General features: G+C 39.7%; 2 protein-coding genes across 5 annotated transcripts; one reads left to right on the top strand and one right to left on the bottom strand.

The window, feature by feature from the left end:
* Positions 1-1,182: 1,182 nt before the first annotated feature.
* lap3 (leucine aminopeptidase 3) lies at positions 1,183-8,052 on the bottom strand. Its single transcript, XM_058384720.1, has 13 exons — positions 7,863-8,052; positions 7,427-7,548; positions 7,229-7,283; positions 6,806-6,911; positions 6,489-6,648; positions 6,144-6,308; positions 5,905-6,063; positions 5,694-5,818; positions 5,507-5,595; positions 5,319-5,421; positions 5,027-5,106; positions 3,261-3,373; positions 1,183-2,789 (listed from the first exon to the last, which is right to left on the bottom strand). Exons 1-13 carry the CDS (start codon positions 7,950-7,952, stop codon positions 2,603-2,605), a joined length of 1,554 nt encoding a protein of 517 aa, XP_058240703.1. The 5' UTR covers positions 7,953-8,052; the 3' UTR covers positions 1,183-2,602.
* Positions 8,053-8,638: 586 nt separating this feature from the next.
* clockb (clock circadian regulator b) lies at positions 8,639-26,691 on the top strand. Of its 4 annotated transcripts, none has more exons than XM_058384716.1 (21): positions 8,639-8,938; positions 10,734-10,806; positions 11,580-11,639; positions 11,720-11,868; positions 14,948-15,039; positions 15,128-15,217; positions 15,656-15,773; positions 15,890-16,003; positions 16,971-17,089; positions 17,515-17,597; positions 17,732-17,838; positions 17,914-18,061; positions 19,648-19,723; positions 19,856-20,006; positions 21,079-21,173; positions 21,615-21,683; positions 22,230-22,379; positions 22,849-23,040; positions 23,428-23,537; positions 23,783-23,996; positions 24,523-26,691. In XM_058384716.1, exons 2-21 carry the CDS (start codon positions 10,790-10,792, stop codon positions 24,709-24,711), a joined length of 2,343 nt encoding a protein of 780 aa, XP_058240699.1. In that variant the 5' UTR covers positions 8,639-8,938; positions 10,734-10,789; the 3' UTR covers positions 24,712-26,691. The 4 variants fall into 4 exon arrangements, with proteins under 4 accessions (XP_058240699.1, XP_058240700.1, XP_058240701.1 ...); XM_058384717.1 differs by having other exon boundaries at positions 10,711-10,806; XM_058384718.1 differs by having other exon boundaries at positions 8,640-8,938; positions 19,859-20,006.
* The last annotated feature ends 1,107 nt before the right edge of the window (positions 26,692-27,798 follow it).

The following is a 27,798-nucleotide window of genomic DNA, read 5'->3' as shown; positions in this document are numbered from 1 at the left end:
TATACACCTGTGGCCATGGAAGTGATTGGAACACCTGATTCTGATTATTTGGATGGGTGAGCAAATACTTTTGGCAATATAGTGTATACACACACACACACTCATATATACACACATAGACACAGACACTCATGCACATACACACACACTTATGTATACAGCCAGACACTCATGTACATACACACACACGCATGTATACAGACATAGACACAGGGACTCACATACACACACACACGTAACAGACCTAGACGCAGACACTCATGTACACACACACACACACATATATATGTATACAGACCTAAACACACACACACACAAAAAAAACACAAGTCCAACAGTTAAGTCAAATGTTCATGCACCACACAGCATGTGATCATTTAAACCCAACACCAAACCCAAGACACACACACACACAAAAGTGGAGTAGAACAGTTATCAGATGTCATTGACCACAAAACCCGCTGTCCTAAAACATTATAACACTGTAGCCAAAAAAATAGATTTATCTCTGTGGCCTTGTCCTTTGACTGCACTTCTAAACAATAGAAGTGTTACTATGATATTTTTATGCTGATTAAACACACACACACACACAAATTCATATACTAAACACATATAACAAATTAAATACAATAACTTTGAGAAACAGCTTTCCTCATACTGATCCAGTGTTTCTGTGTTTATTAGACAGGGCATGAATTTCAGCTTCATACCAACGTGTGTGTGTGTGTGTGTGTGTGTGTGTGAGAGAGAGAGTGTGTGTGTTTAAATCTGTGTGTTAGCTTTGCTACAGATTAACCGTTTATTGCACAAATTCCCCATCGGCTTATGGTGTGACTTGCTAGAACAATGCCTTTATGCACCACACACACACACACACACACACACACACACACACACACACGGCACCCACGAGGTATTTAAGAGCCTTCAACATCCGTAACACGTTCCTTGTGCGTGAACGGCGGATTAGTCACTGGGTTCTGTCTCTACACTGCCACCTGCTGGCCATGAAGTATATTGTTTCCTAAATCTCTGAGTCTATTGAGACTTGAGACTTTTATAGAAAGACGGTCGTCTTCATTAGTAACAGTATCCTTATTGTAAAATAAAATGCTGTGGAATAAATGCTTTAGAATGAAGAACGGAGTATAAAATGAAAGGAAAACGATGACGTCATGCTGGTAATAACTGAAGGCATTTATTTTTGACATTTAACGAGCACGATGAATTAGTTACAAAAGGTAAATTACCGTAAACCTGATTTAAAAATTTTTTTTTTTAGGTAGTTTTCTGTGTGAATGTAAGACTGCAGTGTCACTCTTTACATTAACAGTATGGTAAACAATTGAGTGAGAGTACAAGATGGTGGTGAGACCAGCCATGCTGTATGGTTTAGAGGCAGTGTCACTGAGAAAGAGACAGGAGTCAGAGCTGGAGGCAGCAGAGCTGAAGATGTTTGGGAGTGACACGGTTGGACAGGATTAGGAACGAGTACATCAGGGGGACGGCTCATGTTGGACATTTGGGGGACAGAGTTAGGGAGGACAGATTAAGATGGTTTGGATGAGGGAGAGTGAGTATATTGGTAGGAGAATGTTGGACATGGAGCTGCCAGGCAGGAGGCAAAGAGCAAGGCCAAAGAGGAGGTATATGGATGTAATAAATGAGGATATGAAGCTAGTGGGTGTAAGTGTTGAGGATGCAGAAGATAGGGATAGGTGAGTGAAGCAGCATGAATATCTTCATACAAATTAAAGCAAATGAATGAAGAGTATACAGTACGTATTCACTGAGAAACCTGAGGGTGCCTGGGAAAAACCTTCAGATGGATGTAGCTGTTGGTTAAAACGAACAAATGGTGTTCTGTCCCTCCAGGAGTCTTTTGGGAAAGTTGCAGCCAAAAACGTTTGCTTCGTTGCGGCTTATTTAAAAATTTGCGATGCAACTTGCAGCATTTATGTGTGTGTTTTTTTTTTTTTTTTTTAAATGGAAATCTACTCAAATTGATTAAATTTGTTAATGAAATTCGTTAAACTCCTGCTGGTGAAGACTCATAACTTTCTATGAGAGCTACTTTCTGTGAGAGGACGTATCTCAAGTTTGCTTGGTTTTGGATTCATTTCTGTGATCACAAAAGAAAATAAAAAGGAGGGACTGATTGGTGATTGCATGAAATTCTGTTATAATACCTGCAACTTCATCTTTATGAAAGGTTTATGAATCATCCTCACTCAGAGCTTCATCCGAAGCCGTTTAAAATGAGGCGGAGATGAAGGAGACATTCGTTGTTTTCTGCTTGGTGAGTAATGATGCTGAGTGAGTGAGTGTGTGAGGGAGGTGCTACAAATAACAACTTGGGGACATAAGAAAACATTACAAAATGCAATTTTTATCAAAAGCCTGTGAACAATTTTTGGGAGGATCATCATCGTCATCGTCATCATCATCATCATCATCAACCACAGCTTTGATTACTTTGTATACTTGGAAAACAAAATGCTAGAATCCAAGGTCTGATAAACTGCAACATTTTCCCCACAAAAAATGTCAGGAATTCGGGATTCACTCCTGTGGTCCGAGAGATCAAAGTTCACTCCCTTTAAGACCCAGAAGCCAAGGCAGCTGCAAACTCCACAAGCGTCCGCGTGGGTCTCCCCGACATCCCCTTCCTCAGGTAGGGGACTTCATCCTTATTGGACATTACCCCAGCAATATCCAGATGAGCCCAGTGACTGGCCGTGACGAACTCCCGCAGGAACGCCGCGGCTGTACACGCTCCGCCCGAGCTGCTCAAGAGAAAACAGAACATGAACATCACAGACATGTTTTTTATGATCAGGAACTTCTGTGAAGTGTGATATGAGCAGGAATGTTTAGGGGGCATGCTGTTATAGGAAACTAATCTGTAGTGAGGCTGAGTTACTGTTGCCACGGTTACCGTGGGTAGGAATTAGTTTATTTTCCAACACCAGCACATTCCAAAAAGTGTTTCATTCCTCTTACACTACAGCACTTTATCAACAATGTTTCATAGCTACAGTTAATTCCAATGAAGGTGAGATAAGATAATCCTGAGCTCAATGTGTTGTCTACACTCTTCCAGATACGTGAACAGAGAGGTGGCTAGATGGTTGGCTAGAGTTATTATGATTGAAAGATTGGGAGAGAGAGAGAGAGAGAGAGAGAGAGAGGGGGAGAGAGAGAGAGACTACAGGTGAGAATGTAAGGCTTGTGTAAAGAATAAATAGAGACAGTACCGGCTGTATTTCCCAATATTATTCACGTCAGCCAGAGCACTTTCAGTGACTTGTCTGGTGTAGTGCTGAAACAGTGGCATCCTCCACACCCGATCACCCGTGACAACGCTTGCCTGAAAAACACAGAAAACAACGAAAGCACGATAATCAACCATGACACTAATTTATTCAAAGCCTTAACCAACTCTGCACCAGGCATCATGCAGTATTCACCAACTCCCCCAAGCCTCAACTCAGAGTATTTACACATCCTTTAGTTTACATATCCTTCAATGGCTGGTAGAATTAAAACATATAGAATTTGCTTTAATAAGCAAAATACACACAGTCATCCATCCATCCATCCATCCATCCGACACAGGGTTGTGTGGGACATCCTGGACGAGGTGCCAGTTCACCACAGGGTACAATTACACACACAGACAGATTAGATGCCAATCAGCTTATAAAACATGTCTTTGGACTTGGAAAGGAAACCTGGGGAAATCCTCACAGCCCATGCTAACACACACACACACACACACACACACCCTTAAAATGTGATGCAAACATGTTAACCACTAAGCTCGTCTGTAGCTCGTCTAGGCATTATTGCTCAAGACAATGTTAATATTTAATAACGTAACTAAAATTTAATGCTGTTGATTGGAAGGTTTACGGTCACTTGGCGCCCCCTTGTGGATATGACGTGAAATGCACTGACTTTATCCCGAAAAAAAAACATGCCAGCTGTTTTAAATGACTCCTCCAGATCATGACCAGGATTATGCAGGTACCAAAGATAAATAAATGGATGGATGGATGAATGAATGAATAAATGGATGGATGGATGGATGGAAAAATAAATGAATGAATGAATAAATAGATGGATGGATGGACAGATGGAGGGATAAATGAATAAATGCATGTATGGATGGATGGATGGATAAATGAATAAATGAATAAAGGGATGGATGGATGGATGGATGGATAAGAGAATGGATGGATGGATGGATGGATGGATAAATGAATAAAAGAATGGATGGATGGATAAATGAATAAATGAATGCATGGATGGATGGATGGATGGATGGATAAAGGGATGGATGGATGGATGGATAAATGAATAAATGAATGCATGGATGGATGGATAAATGAATAAAAGAATGGATGGATGGATGGATGGATAAATGAATAAAAGAATGGATGGATAGATGGATGGATGGATGGATGGATGGATGGATAAATGAATAAAGGGATGGATGGATGGATGGATAAATGAATAAAAGAATGGATGGATGTATGGATAAATGAATAAAGGGATGGATGGATGGATGGATGGATGGATAAATGAATAAAAGAATGGATGGATGGATGGATGGATGGATAAATGAATAAAGGGATGGATGGATGGATGGATGGATGGATGGATGGATAAATGAATAAAAGAATGGATGGATGGATGGATGGATGGATAAATGAATAAAGGGATGGATGGATGGATAAATGAATAAAAGAATGGATGGATGGATGGATGGATGGATGGATGGATGGATGAATAAAAGAATGGATGGATGGATAAATGAATAAAAGAATGGATGGATAGATGGATGGATGGATGGATGGATGGATGGATAAATTAATAAAAGAATGGATGGATGGGTGAATAAAGGGATGGATGAATGGATGGATAAATGAATAAATGAATGGATGTATAGATGGATAAATGAATGGATGGATGGAGAAATGAATAAAAGAATGGATGGATGAAAATTTTCCACTCTTACTTTATGCAGCTGTTCCCAAAGCCAGTCAGAGTTAGTGAAGACTCCCGTAGCAGCAGAACCCAAGGCGACATCCATGGCACCTGACAAAACAGAGAAAGACGACAGAAATTTAGAGAAAGGTAAAGAGAAAGAAAAAAAGAGACAGATAGCTTAGGATTACAGATATACAGCCAATTAAATTCAGCCAATGACTGATCAGTAGTGGAAACTGACAAAATACACTAATCCAATACTACATCATAAACTGCCTAAATGTGTGTGTTTGTTTCAGAAAGAGAAACAGTGTACACACCGGTAAGAGTAGCAGCGTTGACTATAGCCCTGGGATTGAAGTTGTGAGCGTAGCACAGGGCATCAGCCAAAATCAGACGACCCTCAGCATCAGTGTTATCGACCTATCAGAGCACAGCAAGGCCTCTTAACAAACAAACATATATTGTGAAGTGTGAAGCAGTCTCGCGGCACGTGGAGGGAATATACCTGGATGGTTTTGCCGTTCTTTGCCTTCACTACATCTCCTGGTTTGTTAGCTTTTCCACTAGGCATGTTCTCACAGAGAGGCGTCAAACCTTAACAAATCCAATAAAACATTTATAAGCTGCATGAAATAAACAGTTAATAGTAACTAAATGAAATTTAACATTGAGACCAAAGGATGTGGGCGGACCTACGATGTTGATTGGCAGTTTCAGAGCAGCCGCCGTGACGATAGCTGAACACACCGCGGCGGCTCCGCCCATATCCGCCCTCATGGCGTCCATTCCAGAGGCGGGTTTTATGGAGATTCCACCACTGAGGTATGGGATAGTAAATTAACATGAGAGTAGAAAGAAAGAATTATTTAAAAACGTGAATGAGACGTTTGTGAAGCACGTCACCTGTCAAACGTGACTCCTTTGCCCACGAGCACTAAAGGAGGCTGCTTGGAATCCGGGCTTCCGGTGTAATGGACCTCCAGGAAGACAGGAGGCTCCTCTGAGCCTTTGGCTACACTGAGAAACGCATCCATCTGCTCGCTCTCAATCCAAGGCTTGGCTCTGAGAACGAGACATGGTGCGGTGGTTACAAAACTCAACAGAGGTCACCAGTGACCAGAAGAATAACACACACATGATACCTTTTATAGACGGTCACTCTGTCGGAAAAGGGAGAGAGCTTCTGCTCGATGGTGTCGGCGAAAACTGTAGGTGTAACGTGATTGGCTGGAGCCTCCATCAATCTCCTAGCCAGGTTCTGCCCCTCTCCATAGAGAACGCCTTTCTCCCAGGCTTTATCATCTCCACTGCAAAGATAACACACACACACCTCCTGAATAATGATGACAGGTAATGATGACCTCTCTGTGTCTCTACTGAATGTAACTATAAATGGATAAAAAGCATGGTCCTGGTATATGCATACTCTTTCGCTACTAGGGAACACTCAGTAGGCGAATTGGGATGCAACACACAACCTGCAGTACCTGCCGTATAGCTGTGGAGTGACCCGGGTCGTCTTCTTTCTTTTAAGCTCGTCGTACTCGAACAAACCGAGCACAGCGCCCTCTGCTGCCGACTGACCGTCTCCACACGGGTCCACCTCCACATGGGGAATCTCGAGGTCCTGAAGCTGCCTGCAGCCCGCTGTCAAAAAAAATCCACAAAATGTACGGAGATGCTTTTCAGCTCAACACGGATGTTTAGAGTGCTTATTCATGTTACCGGTCAAGTCAGGAGTCAGGCCTCTCTCATTAAAAAATAAAAAATAAAATGATGCTTATTCAAGTGGCCAAACACACACCTGCTACAGCTGCTCGGATGTTCTCCTTGCCGTTATCCCACTGCTCCTTTCTGCACACTCCTGCACCTTTCTGACCAAGACCCACTACTGCTACACTTGGGAAATCCTGTGACAAAAGAAATGATAAGATATTATCATGGAGATAGCTTTGGATCCTGAAATTGGCAGATATTTAGTTAAAAAAAATACATTGTCCTCCTGGAATATTGGACAATATACCTTTTATTTTATTTTATTTTATATTTATTTATTAAAACGAGTGCAACCTCAAAGTGATAGCCTGAGGAAACAGGACATGGTGATTATTATTATTATTTTTTATTATTTATATTTATATTTATATATTTGTCAAGGTTGTGTTATTATTATTATTAGTATGATCCTCAAACACTGAATAATGCATGAGAACTATTTCATAGATACCTGGTGCAATCCATAGAACATCCGGCTCTTTCCCTTCTTTAAGGGAGGTCCAGATCTAGAAAGCGAAGGTCAGAAATAATAATCATCAGTCTTTATACTTATAATAAACATCCACTGTGCTGCTATAGTACTGCTTGGCTTGTACACTTGTATGAGGATAACGACTGACATGAATAAAAAACTGAATGATCCACTCACACTGTCAGGATCTCACTGAGTTTTCCTGATACGGATTTGTCAAATGCAGCAGCTGCCTCAGTGAGAAGCACCTTGTTGCTCTTGTCATCTTTATCTTTTTCGTACACACCAAGAACCAAACCCTGGGACAACACAAATACATTACTTTTCCTATGCTGTGCTGGCCCTCCATTATTATTAATGCAAATACAGCCCTAACCTTAACCTCAGGAAAGTTTATACACACACACACACACACACAGAACAAAAGTTAATACACCTGCATTTCTGAGACAGTGTCATATTCATTCGAATGGATGCATAATGATTCATATTGATTCTAATTGATTCATAATGATTCATATTGATTCTAAATGATTCCAAATGATTCATTTTGATTCTCACTTGAATCTGAATCTCTTTATAATGGCGAGCCGTTTAAAGATATGAAACTTACTTTTCTGGCACTCGTTTGTGAAGAAGAAAAAAGCCTAGAATTATGTTTTTGTATTCCCGACACTACCGCTTTTCTAAAATTCGGGAGCATTTTTAAATAATCCAATCCTTCACCATGAATTCAACAGCAAACGTTACTTCAAACCGAGCCACTCGTGTCAGACGTGAAGGTTGTCTTTAGCAACTTCCTAAATATCCTCTTTTTAGATATCTAGTGCACTACAATGTGTGTATCAGCCGTCACCTAAATACACTACATAGTGTACTTACGTAGACAGTAGATAGCCGTTTGAGATTCAGCCCTCTGAGCTAGGTCGCCGCGTTGATTGCGTCATTAAATCGCGACCATTTCGAAATCTGGTGTGTCGTATTTATATCTTATAAATTTGCCATCACACAAAGTTACAGGAGAATGTAGTGAATAAAATAAATTACAATAAAATTCCGAAAGACCACAACATATGGAGTTAAATGTTTTATATATATATATAAATATATATATTTTATGTAAATATAGTCTCGTGCAATGGGTGACAGGGCAAGCGTGATCATGTTGCGCATGCGCGCAATAAATGTCGCGTTTTACTAGTTACGGGAATAATGTACAACCCATTATAAGCAGTTTTTCCGTAAATAAAACCTATACTATATTTTCTTCAAGTATTAGCAATACAAAACAGTCTGAGTCTTCTCATTCGCGGTGCCACAACATAGTTGGACCTCATGCTTGTTCTAACACGTGGTGCGTCGCATTAAGACCACTTTTAAAATATTGCGTCCCGGAAGATCTTACTGCGCATGACAGAAACACACAAGTTAAAGCAGAGCATCAGAAGTGGGTTAGGGCCTGGCGGGTTTTTTTTTTTTATTATTATTTCCAACTATGCATGTTAACAGTAACACATACGGTACTGAAAGAGCCGAATCACTTTATTAAAAGTGGTTACATGAGTGTAAAGGGTCAATCCGTGCAGTTTTGGAGCACTTAGTTCCGATAAGGCGCTTCCGGAGCCGCGTTACGGCGAGGCCTGTTGACCCACATTCGGGGATGTAGAAGAGCTGTGATCCTGATCATCTGTAAGTATTTGCATATGTGTGTCTGTGTGTGTGTGTGTGTGTGTGTCGAGATCTAAGCGGCAGCAGAATCTGTGCAGGAGATTTCCTGTCCTTTCTTGAGCATAAAAGGCCACTTAGGTGCTTCATGTAATTTTATGATCACTTGTTATTGCCAGCTTTGGTTAGCCAATTAGCGAGGGCATGAGGCATGCCAGAGAGAATCAGCTCGAACAGGAAGTGGTACAACAAAAAATCTGCGCGTGAAATCATCTAGTGAGATGCATCTGGTGTCAGAGGTTTGATATCAGACAGACACCATGGTTCCGGTTTCAGTGTCAAAGAGAATGACTTTATCACTGATGGCCTTGGGGTCAGTGATGACTGTTGTGATGTCTGGTGCTACTAGTTCTGGTGTCTTAGGATGCTTTGGGTGTCTTACAGGTTACAGGTTTGGGTGATTACAGGTTTTGGTGTCAGTGATGACAGACTGGGTGTCTGATGATGGATTTTGTGTCAGTGATGACAGTTTTGGTGTCTGATGACACTTGTGGTTTTGTTTTAGTGTCTGATGACAGTTAGTTAGTGATGTTAGTTTTGGTGTCAGTGATGACAGTTTTGGAGTTTGTGTCAGAGATGACGGGTTCGGTGCCAGTAAGGATGATTCTGGTGTCTGATCATGGCCTTGATGTCACTGATGAAATTGTTAGTGTCTGATGCTTTTGGTGTCTGATCACCGTTAAAGTGTCTGACTTTGCTAGTTTTGGTGTCAGTGATGAGAGTTTTGGTGTCTGATAATAGATTTTGTGTCAGAGATGATGGGTCTGGTGTCAGTAAGGATGATTCCGGTGTCTGATCACGGCCTTGATGTCACTGATGACGTTGTTGGTGTCTGATGATGCTTTTGGTGTCGATTCACTGCAGTTTTATTTGTATAGCATTTTTAACAATCAACATTGTCTCGGAGCAGCTTTACAGAAATCTGTACGTTTAGGATATGAATGTTCAAATTGATCAGTTCATCCCTAATGGGCAAGCCTAAGGCAATGTGGTGATAGTTTTGGTGTCTGATACTGTTGGGGTGTGAAGCTGTTGGTGTCTGATGATGGCTTTGATGTCAGTGATGACAGTTATGGTATCTGTTGTTTCAGTTGAAGCCTTTCTCCCAGGCTTTATCATCTCCACTGCACAGATAACACACACTTCCTGAGTAATGATGTCAGGTAATCGAGACCCCTCTATGTGTCCCTACTGAATGTAACTATAAATGGTTAAAAAGCATGGCATCATGTTTTTTTTTTTTATTACATCCTGGTATAAACATACTCTTTCACTACTAGATCGCATACTCTGTTACCTCAGCCATAACATTAAAACCACTGACTGGTGAAGTAAATAACAGCAAGTGATCACTCAGTTCTTGAAATCAGTGTGTTGGAAGCAGGAGAAATGGGCAAGCGTACGAATCTGAGAGACTTTGGGAACAGAAAAGAGAACAATTGTGACGGTTAGACGATTTGGTGCATCTCTAAAAACAATAATGTTTAATTGAAGAAATTTTTCAGCAATCTTAAAGATAAGAGATGAAATTAAAGAGTAAGGGCTTGTTGTCTTACTTTTCAACAGGGTGCTTTATTTATTTGTTTGGTTATTTATGTATGTATTTATTTATTTATTTATTTTATTTATTGACAAGATTGAAAGTAGTCACACATTGTTGCACTATTTTTAAAAAAATAATTTTTGTAGACTTTTTTTAAAAAAAAAAGCTTTATTTGTGTGTGTGATTTTTGCAGGCTGTCCTTCATTTCTCTTTCAGATGTCTTCCCGATGTTTGGAGTGTGTCATCCACAGAACGACTCATGAAGCATCACAATGAGCTCCATTGACAGGTGAGACTTTCTGATCCGCAGTTTATTTGTTTTGCTGCTCTTCTCATTAAGACTGTCCACTAAGCATTTGTATCATCAGTAAGGGATCAGATGATGGTATGACGGCGAACCTAAAAGCAAACACACTACACCAAAATTCTGATAAATTATAATTTTCATTAACTATAAAGTCAATTATAAGGCGAAACCCAGGTGGCAATAAATAAACACATTTAAGATAAAATAAACATCCTAGTTTACTAGTCTAGAAATGTGACTTAAAAGATATTCTATGTAATTAAATCATAGGAACATATAAAATAAAAAGCAAGCATTTTTTTTATCAGGTTTGTTTATTTATTTATTTATTTATTACATTTTTATTTTATTTATTACCTTTTTTGCCATAATATTTTTTTATTTTGGCCTTTTTTTATGCCCCAGATTTAGTTTAAGGCTTCAGATTCTGGGTCTGTCTGTCTGTCTGTCTGTCTGTCTGTCTGTCTGTCTGTCTGTCTGTCTGTCTTTCTTTCTTTCTTTCTTTCTTTCTTTCTTTCTTTCTTTCTTTCTTTCTTTCTTTCTTTCTTTCTTTCTTTCTTTCTTTCTTTCTTTCTTTCTTTCTTTCTTTCTTTCTTTGTCAAAAAGTTTGTCTTTCTGAAAGTACCATTTGGATTGGTTTTATTTTATTTTTAAATTATTTTTTTAGTAATAGTTTGACCCAAATACACAATGTAACATTGCATGCATATGAACCTACACACACACAGTATTTAATGAAGTTGTTTGTGTCCCAGGGATGATGGCAGCATCGTTGATGAGTTGATGGAAGAGGATGAGAGGGATAAGGCCAAACGGTAAGACTGTTGCACGTTTCTGAAATCCTTCACATTTCAAAATTGGTATTAAATATATTGATTGCTTTACTGTGATTTAGCGTTTCCCGGAATATATCTGAGAAGAGGAGGAGAGACCAGTTCAATGTCCTTATTAAAGAACTGGGCACCTTGTTGCCTGCCAACACACGCAGGATGGACAAGTCGACTATCTTACAGAAAAGCATTGACTATCTACGCAAGCACAAAGGTAACACATACACACACACACACACACACACACACACACAGTGGCCCAAATCACTGTCAGTTCCCAACTGAATTAAAGTAAGTTGAATAAATTGTCCTCTGAACTGATTTTAAAGTTTATTTATTTGACTGTTATTATTAAGACTGGTGTTTCCCTTCGTCTGATGAAGTATTTGTATTATCAGTTAGGGATCAGATGATGTGTTTGGTCAGTGATAACGTTACTGGTTCAAATATTACTGTTTTTTTTTTCTTCAGATGGCCAATTTGTCTGAGATTCTTGGTGTCAATAATGACAATTTGTGGTGTTCCTGATAGCAATTTTTGCTGTCATCGATGACGTTTTTGGTGTCAGTTGATGACAATATTTTGGTGTCACGGATGACGATATTTGTCAGTTGGTGACAATAATTTGGTGTCATTAGTCGCGGTGTCATGGATGATATTGTCATTGATGAAGTTTTTGGTTTCAGTTTATGACAATATTTTGGCATCATCGATCGGTGTGTGTCATTGCCATTGATGACATTTTGGGTGTCATTATTGACTGTATGTCACTGTTGATATTTTGGTGTCCTTGATGACTGTCATTGATGATGTTTATGGTGTCAGTTGATGACAATAATTTGGTGTAATTTATGACAAAATAATTGACGATGATATTTGGTTTCAGTTGATGATAATATTTTGGCATTATCAATTGCTGTGTGTCATTAATGATGTTTTTGGTGTCACTGACGACTGTGTCATTGATGACATTTATGGTGTCAGCTAATAATATTTTGGTGGTTGATGATGACAATATTTTAGTGTCATTGATTATATTTTTGTGTCACTGATGACTGTGTGTCATTGATGATATTTTGGTGTCATTGATGTTTTTTTGGTTTCAGTTGATAATATTTTGGCATCATCGATTGCTGTGTGTCACTGATGATGTTTTTGGTGTCACTGTTGACTGTGAGGTTGATGACCATAATTTGGTGTCATTAATGATGTGTTCTGGTGGTGATAACTGTGTGTCATTAATGACATTTTTGGTGTTAGCTAATGACAATATTTTGGTGTAAATGATGACGATATTTTGGTGTCATTGATGACATTTTTGTGTCATTGTGTTATTGATTGATTTTGTGTCATTGATGTTTTTAGTTTCAGTTGATGACAATATTTTGGCATCATCGATTGCTGTGTATCACTGATGTTTTTGGTGTCACTGATGACTGTGTGTCATTGATGACGATATTTGGTATCATTAATGATTCTGGTGTTGTTGATGACTGTGTCATTGAAATTTCTGGTGTCACTGATGACTGTGTGTCATTGATGATATTTTGGTGTCATTGATGACGTTTTTGGTTTCAGTTGATGACAATATTTTGGCGTCATCGATCACTTTGTCACTGATGATGTTTTTGGTGTCACTGTTGACTGTGAGGTTGTTGACCATAATTTGGTGTCATTAATGATGTGTCTGGTGGTGATAACTGTGTGTCATTAATGACATTTTTGGTGTTAGCTAATGACAATATTTTGGTGTAAATGATGACGATATTTTGATGTCACTGATAACATTATTGTGTCACTGATGACTGTGTGTCATTGATGACAGTAATTTGGTGTCATTGTCGTTTTTAGTTTCAATTGATGACAGTATTTTGGCGTCATTGATCGCTGTGTGTCATTAATGATGTTTTTGGTGTCACTGATGACTGTCATTGATGACATTTATAGTGTCAGTTGATTACAATATTTTTGGTGTCCGTGATGACGTTTTTTTGTGTCGCCGATGACAGTGCGTCATTGACAATAATCTGGTGTCCCTGATGAAGGTTTTGGTGTCACTGATGACCTTTTTTTGTGTCATTAATAGCGTTTTTCTGTCATCGGCATTTTTTTCTTTTGTTTGGCCAAAAATCACTGTTAGTTCACAGTTGAAATAAGGTCTATTAAAATATCTTGACAAAGATGCTGATTTCAGATGATGAGGCACATTAATAATTTTTTCTCTCTGATATGTGTAGTCCTTTCATCTCTGTCCAACACACATACACAGAGTTGTAAGAGATAATGAGTAAATAGTTTTAGAGTACTCACAGAGGCCTCTCACTGCCTCTGTGTTTTGAGTGCTGTACTCTGGACACACAGGGCTTTTTAAGTTTTAAGAACATTTCCATTTATTTGCTTGATGCTTTTATCTTCTTGCAAGTGAGGGAGAATTCCGTCCAAAAAAGCAAGCTGTTAAAGGAGCTGACTCGGTCATACTGCTGCTGCAAGCCTGATTTATGCTTCATTACGATCAGACTTCTAGAGCTTTCCGAAGGTTAGAGGAGGACATTTATCATCGTAACGTAAAGTTTCAGCAGTTTTTACGTATAACTCCAACACTTCCACTGATCTGATTGGTCAGTGCCTAGAGTTCCTATATCCTCAGTGGGATGTTTCACTGTGTGTATATCACTCTGCACACTTTTCATTAATATAACTTTTGACTTCAAATATGAAAGCACATCAGATGATTTAAAAGGAAGAAACGACGCCAGTTTCACCAGTAGCACCTTTAGCACTGGAAATGTACAAATCTGTGAGAGTCAGCTAGCCAGTATACAGTGATAAAGCTATGAAGCGAGTGTGGCTTCTTCAGGATTCATTTGTTGTGGTGTTATTGATGTTGTGTCTGAAATGTCACTTGCTGAATATGCATTTTCTTTTTGTAAATATGAACTGTTGTATAAAAGCAAGATCACTCGCAGCCGGAACAGTCAGAGGTAAAGTTTTTAGACATGAAAAGAAGTCCTTAGTGGTTTCTTAGGAACATGAAAAGCATGTTTTTATTTCAAGAGACGGATAAAAGAAGCGTTTGAGGCGGATGAATGTTTGCTTTAACACAAGCGAATGCTTTTCACAGACTAAACTAAATGGCAGGTGGTAGGAAAAGTCAATAGGAGTCAGTGTAAGTGTTCAAATGAGACCATTTGTGAGTCAAAGAAGTAAACTTCAATGTGCGTGTCTATGCCAGAAGCTGACGTGATGATGATGATGATGATGATGATGATAACAGAGATGATGATTTTGTGCAGAAATTGCTGCACAGTCAGAGTCCAGCGAGATTAGACAGGACTGGAAACCACCGTTCCTCAGCAATGAGGAGTTCACACAGCTCATGCTTGAGGTGAGATTTCCAAATCTGTGTGTGAGTGTGGTGGTTTTTTTTTTGTTGTGTGTTTTTCCAATGCATATCCTCTATTTGTGGTTCCTAGGCGTTGGACGGCTTCTTCCTCGTTATCCTGACTGATGGAAATGTCATCTACGTCTCGGAAAGTGTCACGTCCTTACTCAGCCACCTTCCGGTGAGTTATTGAGTGTGTGTGGGGCATGATGAGTGTTCTGTCCTCATCGTGAGTTCAATTTAATTAAGGAAAATTAATAAAATACGGAAGAAAATCCATAGGGAAAAATATGTATGGTTTTGGCATGTTTGTTACAGATCATGCTCATAACCCGAGCGAGTCAGGAAATCATTTATATTTAAAGTTGGACGGATTATTTTTGGTGATGTTAAATTAAGCAACTGGTAATTGCATGTTATGCTCCATAGAGTTTATATGGGAAAGTCTTTAGGATGATGAACCTCTAGGAACATACAGGGGTGCCAATACATCTGCTGCTTGTTAGACCAATTCAAATCACCTGTGGTATATCTCGCATATAAAATACTGAATGAACGTCTTATAAATTGTTACTTAGGCCAGACAAGTTGACTTGGTGCTTAATACTTTGTCTTCCAGTCTGATTTGGTGGATCAGAACCTGCTAAACTTCCTTCCGGTCAGTGAACACACTGACGTGTACAAAGCTCTCTCTTCACACCCAGAAGGCGAGAACCTCAGCCCAGAATACCTCAAGAGTGAGCGATTTTCTATTAAAATAAGGAATTGATTTTCAATAATGAGGTATAGTATCTTGCTGTAGCTCTGCCTGATGATACCTGACCTATCTGCCAATCCCGGTTTTACTTTGCAGCTAAGGGCCAGCTGGAGTTTTGCTGTCACATGCTCCGAGGCTCTGTGGATCCCAAAGAACCGCCTGTGTATGAATACGTCAAATTCATCGGCAACTTCAAGTCGCTCAGCAACAGTGAGTACCGTATGCTGGACCTCGTTCATCAATCTTGGAGTAAAATCTGAGTAAACAAACAAATGGTGTTTTGTACTGTTTTTATTATTTTTTTTTAATGATTTGTTTGTGTATGTTAATAAGTGGCATACCACACGTGATTTGCATTTGTTGACGCCCACAAAACTCCATAAAAGGCAATTTCACAGAGCAGAAAGCGCAAAATGGCTACTTAACGTCCGAAAGAAGGAAGTGTTTCTCTGAGGGGTGTTGAAGTGTATTTTATTTTATTTTATTTTTTGACTCAACATTATTTAGCAGCAAATCCACTAGGCACAGTACCTGGAAAGTGTAGAGAGAAATTGGAAGTAAATTCAATATACACCGATCAGCCATAACATTCTGAGCATTGAGAGGTGAAGTGAAGATCTCCTCATCATGGTACCTGTTAGTGGGTGGGATATATTAGAGGCAGCAAGTGAACATTTTGTCCTCAAAGTTGATGTGTTAGAAGCAGGAAAAATGGACAAGTGTAAGGATTTGAGCGAGTTTGATGAAGGGACAAATTGTGATGGCTAGAAGACTGGATCAGAGCATCTCCAAAACTGCAGCTCTTGTGGGGTGTTCCCAGTCTGCAGTGGTCAGTATCTATCAAAAGTGGTCCAAAGAAGGAACAGTGGTGAACCGGTGACAGGGTCATGGGCGGTCAAGGCTCATTAATGCACGTGGGGAGAGAAGGCTGGGCCGTGTGATCCGATCCAACAGACGAGCTACTGTTGCTCAAATTGCTGAAGAAGTTAATGCTGTTTCTGATTGCATGATGGGTCAGGGCTGATTTGGCTGAAGGGGGACCAACACAATATTAGGCAGGTGGTCATAATGTTATGCTTGGTCAGTGCAAGTGAGTTCAAAATTGCCTGATTTCTGTACAGCTTAATCTAAACATTTCGACAAAGTCTTTTAATTCGTCTTGTACTTTTTTTTTCAGTGCCACGTATAAGCCGTAACGGTTTGGAAGGAATACTCCAGCGCTCGTTGCGCCCAGCCTTTGATGACCATGTGTGTTTTGTAGCAACAGTGCGGCTAGCCAAGCCTCAGTTCATCAAGGCAAGATGCTTCATTTTTTGAAACGTATCATTCATCTGATTTTGTTCACATGTTGTTCATGTGGATTTTCCATTTAGCAGTATTATTTCCATTTAGCAAATATTGGTCCCTGGCTTTACATGTATTATCGTTTGCTTTTAGAGTTTAGCATGGTATTGATGGTTACATGTTATTTTCACCATAGAGCTAATGTGTTTACCTGGAAAGAGGATTAATTATAGTCCAGAACGCATGTCTTGAGCAGATCTGGGCTTAGCTCGTATTGACTGATTTATTGATTAACTAAGTTAATATTGTGCTATGTCTATGACAAACACGTTTGTGTTTAGCTTGTATTGATTATTGATGTCTGTCTGCAGATTTTGTCTACCGCATGTACATGTGTGCTTAGCTTCTATTGATTGATTGATTGATTTTCTCTGCAGGAGATGTGTACAGTGGAGGAGTCCAGTGAAGAGTTTACCTCTAGACACAGTCTAGAGTGGAAATTTCTTCTGTTAGATCACAGGTATTGGTCTATCTATCTTAATCGAGTTTTTTTTTTTTTTTTTTTTTTCTCTCTTTCCATTTACCTCAACCTCCAACAGTTTTGCTTTGTTTATGCTTGTTGAATAATCATTTTTTTCCCCTATCATTTTCCAGAGCTCCTCCTATCATCGGTTATCTACCATTTGAAGTTCTGGGGACGTCAGGCTACGACTACTATCATGTAGATGACCTGGAGTTACTGGCTAAATGCCACGAGCATTGTGAGTAAATGTACATACGCACAAGGTGTGCCCCTTTTGTTAAAGCACGGATTGATCGGTTTCTTTCTTGTGCAGTGATGCAGTTTGGAAAGGGAAAGTCATGTTACTATCGATTCCTGACCAAAGGCCAACAGTGGATCTGGCTCCAGACTCACTACTACATCACCTACCATCAGTGGAACTCTCGGCCTGAGTTCATCGTGTGCACACACACCGTAGTCCGGTAAGGAAATACCAGTTTTGTATTATTTATACAAGTGAACGCTTGCTGCTCCGTCATGGAACAAGACCTTGTCATGGTGAAGGGGATTGTGTACTGAACCTCAGGGCTATGCCACCCGGAGCTTAATGCTCCCAATAGGGACACCTTTATTCAACAGAGCTTGTGGGAGTGATCAGGCTTCAAAAAAGACCAAGTATACCCTGACTGGATTACAGTTACCGAGACCCAGCCCTTTATCCATGCCTGGGCGTAGTGTCCACAAACAAACAACTAGTGAATGGACCACCAGGTCAAGCTCACCTTGTGAGCTCACAACCAGCAAGATTAAGGGTAGGGTGGAGGGAGGCGGGTCAGCTGCAAATGCCAGTTGTCTGGCAAGTATACGATGGACAGTCTGGGAACTTGCCATGGTAAGTGAATCTGGGGGTTTGGACTAGATGTAGTTGGGGTTATGTTAACAGAAAGTATGGGCTCCAGTACCAAAAGTCTTGATCATAGGTGGTCTCTCTTCTTCTCTGGAGAACCCAAAGGCCACAGGCTGGTTTGGGTATGCTCACCAGGCTGAGGGCCTCACTATTGGTCAAGAAGGTTGCTTGTGTCTCCTGACTGCTGTTTGTATGCATGTACCAAAGAACAGTTCAGTGAATTTAAGCATAATTAGCCTCAAGAGGTGAAATGTTATTAGGCTTCTGTCCATGGATTATCAGTAAGAAGCACCACTTAATACCAGAGCTCCTTGGGCTAAAGGTTGGTGGTCGATCTTGTGACTGAATCATCAACCCTGAGGTCATATGTTTTGGACATTTGGGTAAAGAAAGGGGCTGAGCTGTGAATTGATTATCTCTTAATGGTTTGAGACTGGTAAACACAAATGAGACCTCTGGGTTGCTTGGGAGTACTGGTGCAAGCTTTGTTGAGAGACAGATTTACTTCCAATCATTGGTCAGGGACAGGTCACTGAGTGGTGAAATTCTGATTCAGTTGAGAGTTTAGGAAAGCAGGAGAGGCTGCAGCAAAAGTAGAAGTGCTGCAGAAGTGAAGCCTGGTCATAGGATGAGTCTAGAGAAACCATGAACAAAGAATGGCTTAAAGAAGTTCCGATGTGTGATGGAAAGAGCTGTTTGAGGAACTTTGTGGACATGCTCTCATTTCAGGAGGTAGTACCAGACACCTGGTCATTTATAGACTCTCTTTGTGATACTGACAAACAGATCGAGTCAGCAAAAGCTTTATTACAGTCTCCATAACGGTCTGTGGTGATAGACTAGGAGCTCAGGAGCTTTTGGATTTGGCTATTTATCATTCAAGTCCCTGTTATCATCTATAGTCATGAAAGGTAGTTTGAAGGTTTTGGAGAGATTTGTGGTAGAGAGTCAAATCTCAAAACTACCAGAGAGCCAATGTTTATTCAGTAAGCAAGACACTCCACCCTCAAATGTATATAAGCTTGCATTCCATCTTGAATAGTATTCTTGTACTTGGCAGTGCAAGTGTTAACTTGAGAAGCCCGGTGCCTTCCTCTATGCACCTCTCTCTTTTCTCTCACAAACTCTTTCATTGATTTCCCCCTGATTTATTTCGTTTAGATATGCTGAAGTACGGGCAGAGCAGAGAAGAGAGATGGGCATTGAGGAGTCGCCTCCTGAGAGATCAGTAGATAAGGTGAGATACAGCTGAAATTAGTGAAAATCTTTAATACTTAACTCTGAAAGGTTTTAATGGGTTCAATAACAGGCTGTGGACAGCTTCTGGTTTAATTAAACTCCCGCCATTCTTCTCTCGGCCACTATCTAGCAGTCTCAGGACTCTGGTTCTGAATCACAGATAAACACCTCCAGCTTAAAGGAGGTGCTTGAGCGCTTCGATCACAGCCGCACACCGTCCACCTCCTCGCACAGCTCCCACAAGTCCTCGCGCACAGCCATGTCCGACAGCACGTGTACCTGTAAGTGCTGTTACGTTGTTTTGGATATTGATATGATGTGGAATATTTGTTGTGCAAAATATCATCGCAGTTCACACTTTATTGTTCTTGAGTAGCATGCTTCTAAAAAATAAACCAACCCACCACTAGAGTTTCTAGCCACTTTATCATTTGATTTTATGACTGTTTTATTTATTACAGCAAAGTAAAATTGAATGTTACATCATGCTATATATAATCCCTTCTGACTGTATTGGAGCAGAAAAGGCCAACATTTCGGTTTTAAATAAAAAAAAAATGAATTGGAGACGATTTCCAGCTTTCATTTATTGATATTTACATTCAGAATGTAGAACATGGCATCTTCTGTTTCAAGCCATTGAGTAATCAGAAATATTGGAACACATGATGGCTAGGTGTTTTGTGTTGCCCAGGTGAAGATTGATCGATCGATCAAATAACTCTGAATGTCTATGAGCTCTGGGTGTCTTCTGTGAAGACTGCATTTGTTGTTAAAAATGAAAAACCAACATAAAGCCCAGAGAGCTGTCTATGGGAGAAAAGCAAGCTGGAAGCCATTGCACAAGAACTGGGCAAAGTCAATACAACAATTTGGAATGTTCTGAAAAAGAAAGGAACCACTGGTGACCTAACAGGTCCGGCAAGGAAAATTTATCAGTTGATGACGAACATTATGAGAACTGTGAAGAAAAACCCCAAAATAGTGGGTGACAACACAGACAAAAACAGTCAGTGACATCACCAACAAGCTCCACGGGGCAGGGACGAAGGCGTCACAACCCCCGTGAGATTTTTGTGAGACGCAAATCACATTTAGAAATAAGACTCAGAAAGCCAGAATGGAATCAGGGAAAGAAATACCTATCGTGTCATATCTCAAACACATGTCTGCAGTGCATAGCAAAAAAACAACAGACAAAAACATTCAGAGGGGGCTATTAGTGTTAAGTTTAAAATAGTCATGACAATTGATGCACCAGTGATGTGCTTGATAAGTCCTGCTGTTTGGGATGCTCATAACCTCGTTATGATGATTGTGTAATCTGATTACTCGGTCCCGTTTCTGCCTCAGCCACACCCACTAAGCTGCAGATGGACGTGAGCACCCCGCCTCAGCCTAGCACCGGTGACATGACGCTACAGCGCCGCTCCTCTGTTAGCAGCCAGGTGGGTGGTTCTCGGACTTTTATGCAAATCTGCGTGACACAGTTTCATGCTAATGTCTATGCATGATATGCAAAACGTCGCATTTTCCCATGCTGTTCACCTGATTCAACCTGCCTCATTTTGAAGGCTTGGGAATTGGCAGAATAGAGAAACGGGCTTATTTTCATGCACATGCACAGGTTACATGCATGATTACAAAGGCGCAGCGATGGTCTGGCTGATAAAGATGATAAAGGCATTCTGGTTGAATTTGGTTCTGGGTGAAAATAAATAGTGAAGACTGCTTATGTATTCATGAGTTTCTTAAACTTTAAACTGGTCTGAAATGCCTCATAGAAATTAGTTTAAAACTAGCTTTGAGAATTCCAGGAGTATGAATTCGGAAATATGGGATGAGCTGTGAAGAATGTGTTTAATGGTATGTTTTTTTTCCTCCCTTAGAATATACACACAAGTTCTCCTGCTCATGTTAACCAGCAGCAGCAGCAACAACCTCAACAGAACACACAGGTAACCACCTTCTTGCAGTCATCATATACTGTTATTCCTTACTGCCTGTAAAACTCATCTCTGCAACGTCCGCTCGGAAAATAGACCCTGCTGCGTATCATAATCGTTAACACACAATCGTGGAAAGCATTTTCATGTACTTCTTTGAGCCAGAGATTGAAATTGCCATTGCCATTCCTCTCATGCCTTGTGTTATCTTTCACTGAAGGTTATTTTTTATTTACAGAGATTTTATTAATCTGTTGCATCCAGTCATGTAGTGAGCAGGAATCACGAAGATCAGATCGAAGTTTTATTCGCGTATATATACGGAAATACGTTCCGTAAATAATGGTTTGAGTGAATTTAGGATGCTTAGAAATTATAAGAACAAAACTGAAAGAGTAAGGCACTGTTTTGTTTTGTTTTGTTTTGCACCTGAAAGCCTCATTTACCTCGAGCTTGTTGATGGGTTATTGAATTCTTTCTACATTTGATTAGAAAGAATTGCATTCCATCAGCCGTGTAATAGTGTAACACTGTGTGTGTGTGTGTGTGTGTGTGTAGCAATACTCGGCACAGCTGAACGCCATGCAGCATCTGAAGGAGCAGTTGGAACAGAGGACGCAGATGATCGAGGCCAACATTAAAAAGCAGCAGGAAGAACTGAAGCAAATTCACGAGCAGCTTCAGAAAGTGCAGGGCCAGGGCCTTCAGGTATTTCTTCACCTACACAAATGCACACACTACCTTAAAAATATCACTACAGGTTAAACTATGCTTTAGTGTCATATGTAAGAGTTGAGAGAAAAAAAATGGATGTACAGGATTCAGCTGTTACAGAGGGACTAATTTGGGCATGAAGAATGTACCTTAAAGACGTGGATTAGCTGCTGATTTATTCTTGCCATTGGATGAAATGCGTGTCCTGCGGGTGTTTGGTGTGTCGCTTTTGCACTGCAATCTAACACATTTACGCGTCTTTCCACATGCTGCAATGTAAACCAGTGTAAATACTGGAGGCAGTATAGCACCATGTGACACTGTATCCAGTACTGACTAAAAAAAGCAACTTGACCGCATACTTATGTACTATCCAACATCATCAGTAACATTTTTTTCTCTTTAGCAACATTAGCAGCTCTGGGTTACATGTGCAGTAGTTCATGAACATGTTTCGTTTCAGATGTACCTACAGCAGTCCTCAGGTGGGGTCAACGTGCAGCTCCCTCAGGTGAGCGGAGCTTCATGCTCACAAGCTGAAGTTGGAGTGCAGAGTGTGACGAGTACCGCCCATAGCAGGACGCATCAGGGCCTTCAACAGCAGCAAGCTCCGCCTTCCCGTCAGCAGAATTCTCAAGGCTCCGTCCTGACACAGGTTCAGCCGATACACTCGTTTTCTGATTCGAAGCGACTCATTCGTGATTAATGAAACAATCACAGCAGCCTGTCATGATTTACGAGACAGCAGACAGTTCCAAATAACGTCAGTAAAAGCCCGTATTGTACCAAATGGCTCCGGAGCATTTTGAACTGATCTCATGCTTTTTTTTTTTTTATTTTTTTCCTGTTCACTTCTGACCGATCCATTAAGGATGACATCACTACATTTGTCTGGTCCTCGTTCCTCCTTATAGCTTGTCGTTATGCTAATAGTGTCAGGGTGAAGCAGCGTTTTTTTCGATTTTGCCTTTAATTATACTGTTTCTTTCCTTTCCTTTTTAAACTCTTAAGGTTTTTTTTTTTCTTTCTCTCTTCTGCTTAGCAGGGTTCAGTGTATAATACGATGATAGTCGGTCAGCCGGGCAACAGCAATGTCGTGCAGATCCCCAGCAACCAGTCGCATAATATCACTCAAGTAACTACAATCAACAGGTGTGTATACACGATACACAAATACTGAAGTCTTACTGAAATGCATACATGTCTGCTAATAAGCCGATGTTAGATGAAAATAATTTACCAGATACGGTTACCAGCCAGGAGTTGATTATTTTCCAGTACCTGCACATCCTGAAGAGTTTTATTCCACATTTATGCCACGGCAATTTGCCAAACTTTATCTACGGTGTGTAATAATGTACGACTGTGTTTTCATAAATACTTCCGCCTTTCTTCAGGTTTCCAGGGCAGCAGTTGGTCACTAAGCTAGTCACTGCTCCCATGGCTTGCAGCACCGTAATGGTTCCCACAACCATGTTTATGGGCCAAGTAGTGACCGCTTACAGCCAGTTTGCACAGCAGCAGGGCCAAACACAGGCAATAGCAGCGGCGTCCGATTCGCAGCAGCAACAGCAGCAGGGGATGGCGCAGCCTCAGCAACAGTTTCTACAGGTAGGACAAAAATCCATGCCAACGCTCACTATTGTCAATGTGTACCAAGCTGTACATGATCTTAGCAGAATTTTGTTTAATTGTGACCCTATCAGGTGAAAAATGCCATAACTGGAGTGCTTGTTTTGAGTTTCTGTGCTTTAAATTGTATGGGATGGCTCAGATTTTGTTAAAGGGTTCGATGCATCATCATGTATACCATGGAGTTAGCAAATCCAAACACACTATTAAATTTGCTAGAAAAAAAATATGGCACAACTGAGATGCTAACGGAGGACATCTACCAGAAAATCAATGACTGGGTCAGAAAAAGTATCCCCAATTTTGAACAGACAGAGCGTTATGACATGTAAAAATGGATAGGAAAGTGAGCAGATAAAGAGGGTTTTAGTCAGAGAAGGCAACTGACGACATGATGCTTCCACCACCATGCTTCACTGGACACAAGCAGCACTTTATGCCAAGGCCAAAAAAAAACGTTATATTCGATGGTTATTGATTGCAGCTCTTTTTTTTTGTTCTACAGGGAGCCCGCATTTTGCAGAGCAACCAGTCTACGCAACTGATCCTGCAGGCTTTCCCTATTCAGCAGCAGGGTGCGTTCACCACGACACAACAACCACAGCAAAAACCACAACAGCAGTTAAAGCCTCAGACTCTAAAGCAGCCCCAAACCTCACCCTCTCACCAGACGGACAACTCGAGCACTCAGTGACGCAGGAGGGTTTAGTTTGGAAGCAGTGGTACTTCATTGGACGTTATTTCTACAGCAATAGGATTGAACACCGAACCACCGGAGATGGTCACCAGCTCCGAACTCCCAGTATTTTACACAGCAATAACAGTATGGACCTCGGTGCCATCGCTTCACTTCTTTTCTAATTTATTTAAAGGAATACAATTTAATCTGGCAATAGAAAAATAAAAAGGAATCTTAGATTTAAGGAATCAGTTATTAACTGTACAGATGTGTGTACAAAACCATGTGAATATCCGAACTTAAAGGAACAAAGGGACTATTTTATAAACAGCACGAAAAAGTATTAGCTCTTTGTTTATACGACTGTGTTGAGGAAAAAAAAACGTTTTATTTTTTTTATATATATATATATATATATATATATATATATATATATATATATATATATATATATATTCAGCCCAAAAAGTGGAAATAGCTTGCAAAAGGTATATTTTACTCCTCATTTTGAAAGTATTCTTTGAACATATTTTATACATAACCACAGTGTTACCTCTATTTCATGGATAAATGTAGTTCTCAAATTGTTTAAGTGCCAACAATTAGTTCTTTTTCCCAAAAGAAAAAAAAAATCCACCCACGTATACTATAGTGTATTGTTTCAGATTTTTATTTCCCATTTGTATTTTTTTTATTTTATATCACTTAATGTGTTTCCACACACTAAATGGCCCTTATTTTAATCATTACAGTGTTATTAATTTTTCTATGTGTGATAATTTACCATGTGGAAAGAGCAAGTCCTGACTCTATAAACGTGCAGGAATTTATATTTATATTAGAACAGTTTGTATCCTATACAAGTAGAAAAAGCTCACAAAGTGTTGGCTGGAGGAATTATGCAACAGCTCAAAGCTTTTTTTTTTTCTTTTTTTTTACTCGAAGGCGTAAACGATTGTGTGTAAAGTTGTTAGGGTTTCGTATACGTTCGTTCATTCGTTTGAAAACGAAAACGCGATGACAAACTAGCGGCCTTTTTATTGTTGTTTTTTTATTGTATTTTTACGCACACTTGTTGATGTTGATCTTTGGCTACTCCCCTGTATGTGGCCACAGCAGACCAACTGGTCAGCACAACAACTTGGCACAGGTTTTACTCCGGATGCCCTTCCTGACGCAACCCTCCCTTTTTATCCCTGCTTGGAACCGGCACTGCATCCAGTGGCTGGAGTTTTGGGCATTGGTTAGGAATTGAACCCGGGCCTTCCGCATAGTAGACGAGAAACCATAGGCTACCACTTCCCCTTTTTACGCACACTAAAATTATTATTTCTACTCACCCCCCCCCCCCCCCACACAAATTTTCCTAAATTTTTGCAGTGTGCACTGTTCACTGCACATGTTGTGTTGTGTACTCTTGCACTTTATTCTATTTTCATAAAAGATATGTTAAAGAGATCAACTTGTGATCATCTAAATATATATTTTGAGAGTATAAAATATTCCTTAAAATTCAGCACCTGCACAATCCTGTGGATTATTTTGCAGCTGCTACGTCGTCATCTTTTGCCGTATTAGCACGAGATCGGTTATCTATCTAACTAACGGATATTTTTAATAATTTGCCCACTAACTGATGATGATGTATCTGGGTTATTCAGGTTAATTTGATTTTATTCCTGAAAGAAATCTGAATTTTTGAAAATTATTTTTGGAATTTTTTTTTTGTTTGTTTGTTTTAATCATTGTTAAACAAATGAACGCAACGTACACAGACCGTGTTGACATTTAAAGTTGTGTGTGTGTGTGTGTGCCTCAAAATTTAAAGTTGTACCTCTTCCCTTTATTGCTGTACGGGTCACATACGTGAAACCCGGGTGATAACCAATCAGTTCTTGCCTTGCAGTAACTTCACATGCTAGAACGTTCCTTACTCACTTGCTAGTTCTATACCTCATTGAAATGTTCTTTTATATATATTTATATATATATATATATATATATATATATATATATATATATATATATATATATATATATATATATATATATATATATATACACATAAGAAAATCCAAAGTGACTTTATTTTCGTATATACTACGGACCCTGGCGGAAAGCTGTGTATAGACCGTCAACACTGTTGTGTGCAAATGTATGCATTGTGTCTCATAAGAACTTCCATCTAGGAAAGTAGTACTGAAATCATTATAGTCTATTATACTCTAACTCAACCCTATGTACCTTTTTATATGCTTTGTATCTTTTATTTTTATTTTTTTTTTTTAGTTTTTTCTTCATCCACCAAAGATAATTTGTACAATAAAACCTCAGTTCATGTACACTTATTGGCCACTTTATTAGGAATAGTTATTCAATCAGCTAATCATTTGATAGCTGATCAGTGTGTAAAATCCTACAGCTTTACAAGTCAAGAGCTTCCGATCAGACGTGAGAATGAGGGGGGGGGGAAATGTTCTCTCCGTGTCCTCAAGCGTAGCATGGTGGCAGACAAAAACTGCTGATTTTCACACGAGTTAAAAAAAAAAATCATCCAGTCAGCAGCAGTTCAGGTCCGAGTAAAACGGCTGTGGGAACACATTTACATAGCGTAAACATCCTTCACAGCATAGATGTTTTCTTAATAAAGTGGCAATTGAGTTGGACAGGTATTATTAAATGTTGTCTAAGACTTGATCCCATGATATTATGTTAAAGGACATGATATTCATCAAAATGGTTGCATTGTTCTTTGTATATTGGATGTGACAGTCATTAAGCTAGATAGCTGTGAGGAGGCAGCTAATGTTTTTTTTTTTTGTTTTTTTTGTTTTCCAACAAAATGATCTAAAATAAAGGAGGAAAGCAGCATTCGGCTCATCATTACCTGTATCTTCGTTGTACCTTGGCTGATCTGTAAAGTGTAATGTTCAGTTTGGTTCATTGTTTCCTCTGAATTTCTGTGATGCGCACACACACACAAAAAAAAAATTCCCTCTTGGCTTATTGTCATTCAGTGTGTTGCTCCTAATGTGTGTTTGGTGGCCTGGGAAAACCATTCACATGGTACACAGTCTTGAAAAAACTGAAATACACTTTATT

Source organism: Hemibagrus wyckioides, linkage group LG29, assembly GCF_019097595.1.
Source record: "Hemibagrus wyckioides isolate EC202008001 linkage group LG29, SWU_Hwy_1.0, whole genome shotgun sequence".
In the NCBI taxonomy this organism is placed as follows: Eukaryota; Metazoa; Chordata; class Actinopteri; order Siluriformes; family Bagridae; genus Hemibagrus; species Hemibagrus wyckioides.
Note: the sequence above shows the minus strand (reverse complement) of the source record. Positions and strands in the feature narration are given on the sequence as shown.

Coding starts and splice junctions, on each gene's coding strand:
- lap3 (XM_058384720.1), bottom strand. CDS start 7,952: ATGCTCCCGAATTTTAGAAAAGCGGTAGTGTCGGGAATACAAAAACAT. Junction 5,819..5,904: donor AAAGGAGTCACGTTTGACAG/GTGACGTGCTTC, acceptor CCCATACCTCAG/TGGTGGAATCTCCATAAAAC. Junction 5,107..5,318: donor CAACGCTGCTACTCTTACCG/GTGTGTACACTG, acceptor CTGTTTTGTCAG/GTGCCATGGATGTCGCCTTG.
- clockb (XM_058384716.1), top strand. Junction 11,640..11,719: donor GAGAGGGATAAGGCCAAACG/GTAAGACTGTTG, acceptor ACTGTGATTTAG/CGTTTCCCGGAATATATCTG. Junction 15,218..15,655: donor CCTTACTCAGCCACCTTCCG/GTGAGTTATTGA, acceptor TTTGTCTTCCAG/TCTGATTTGGTGGATCAGAA.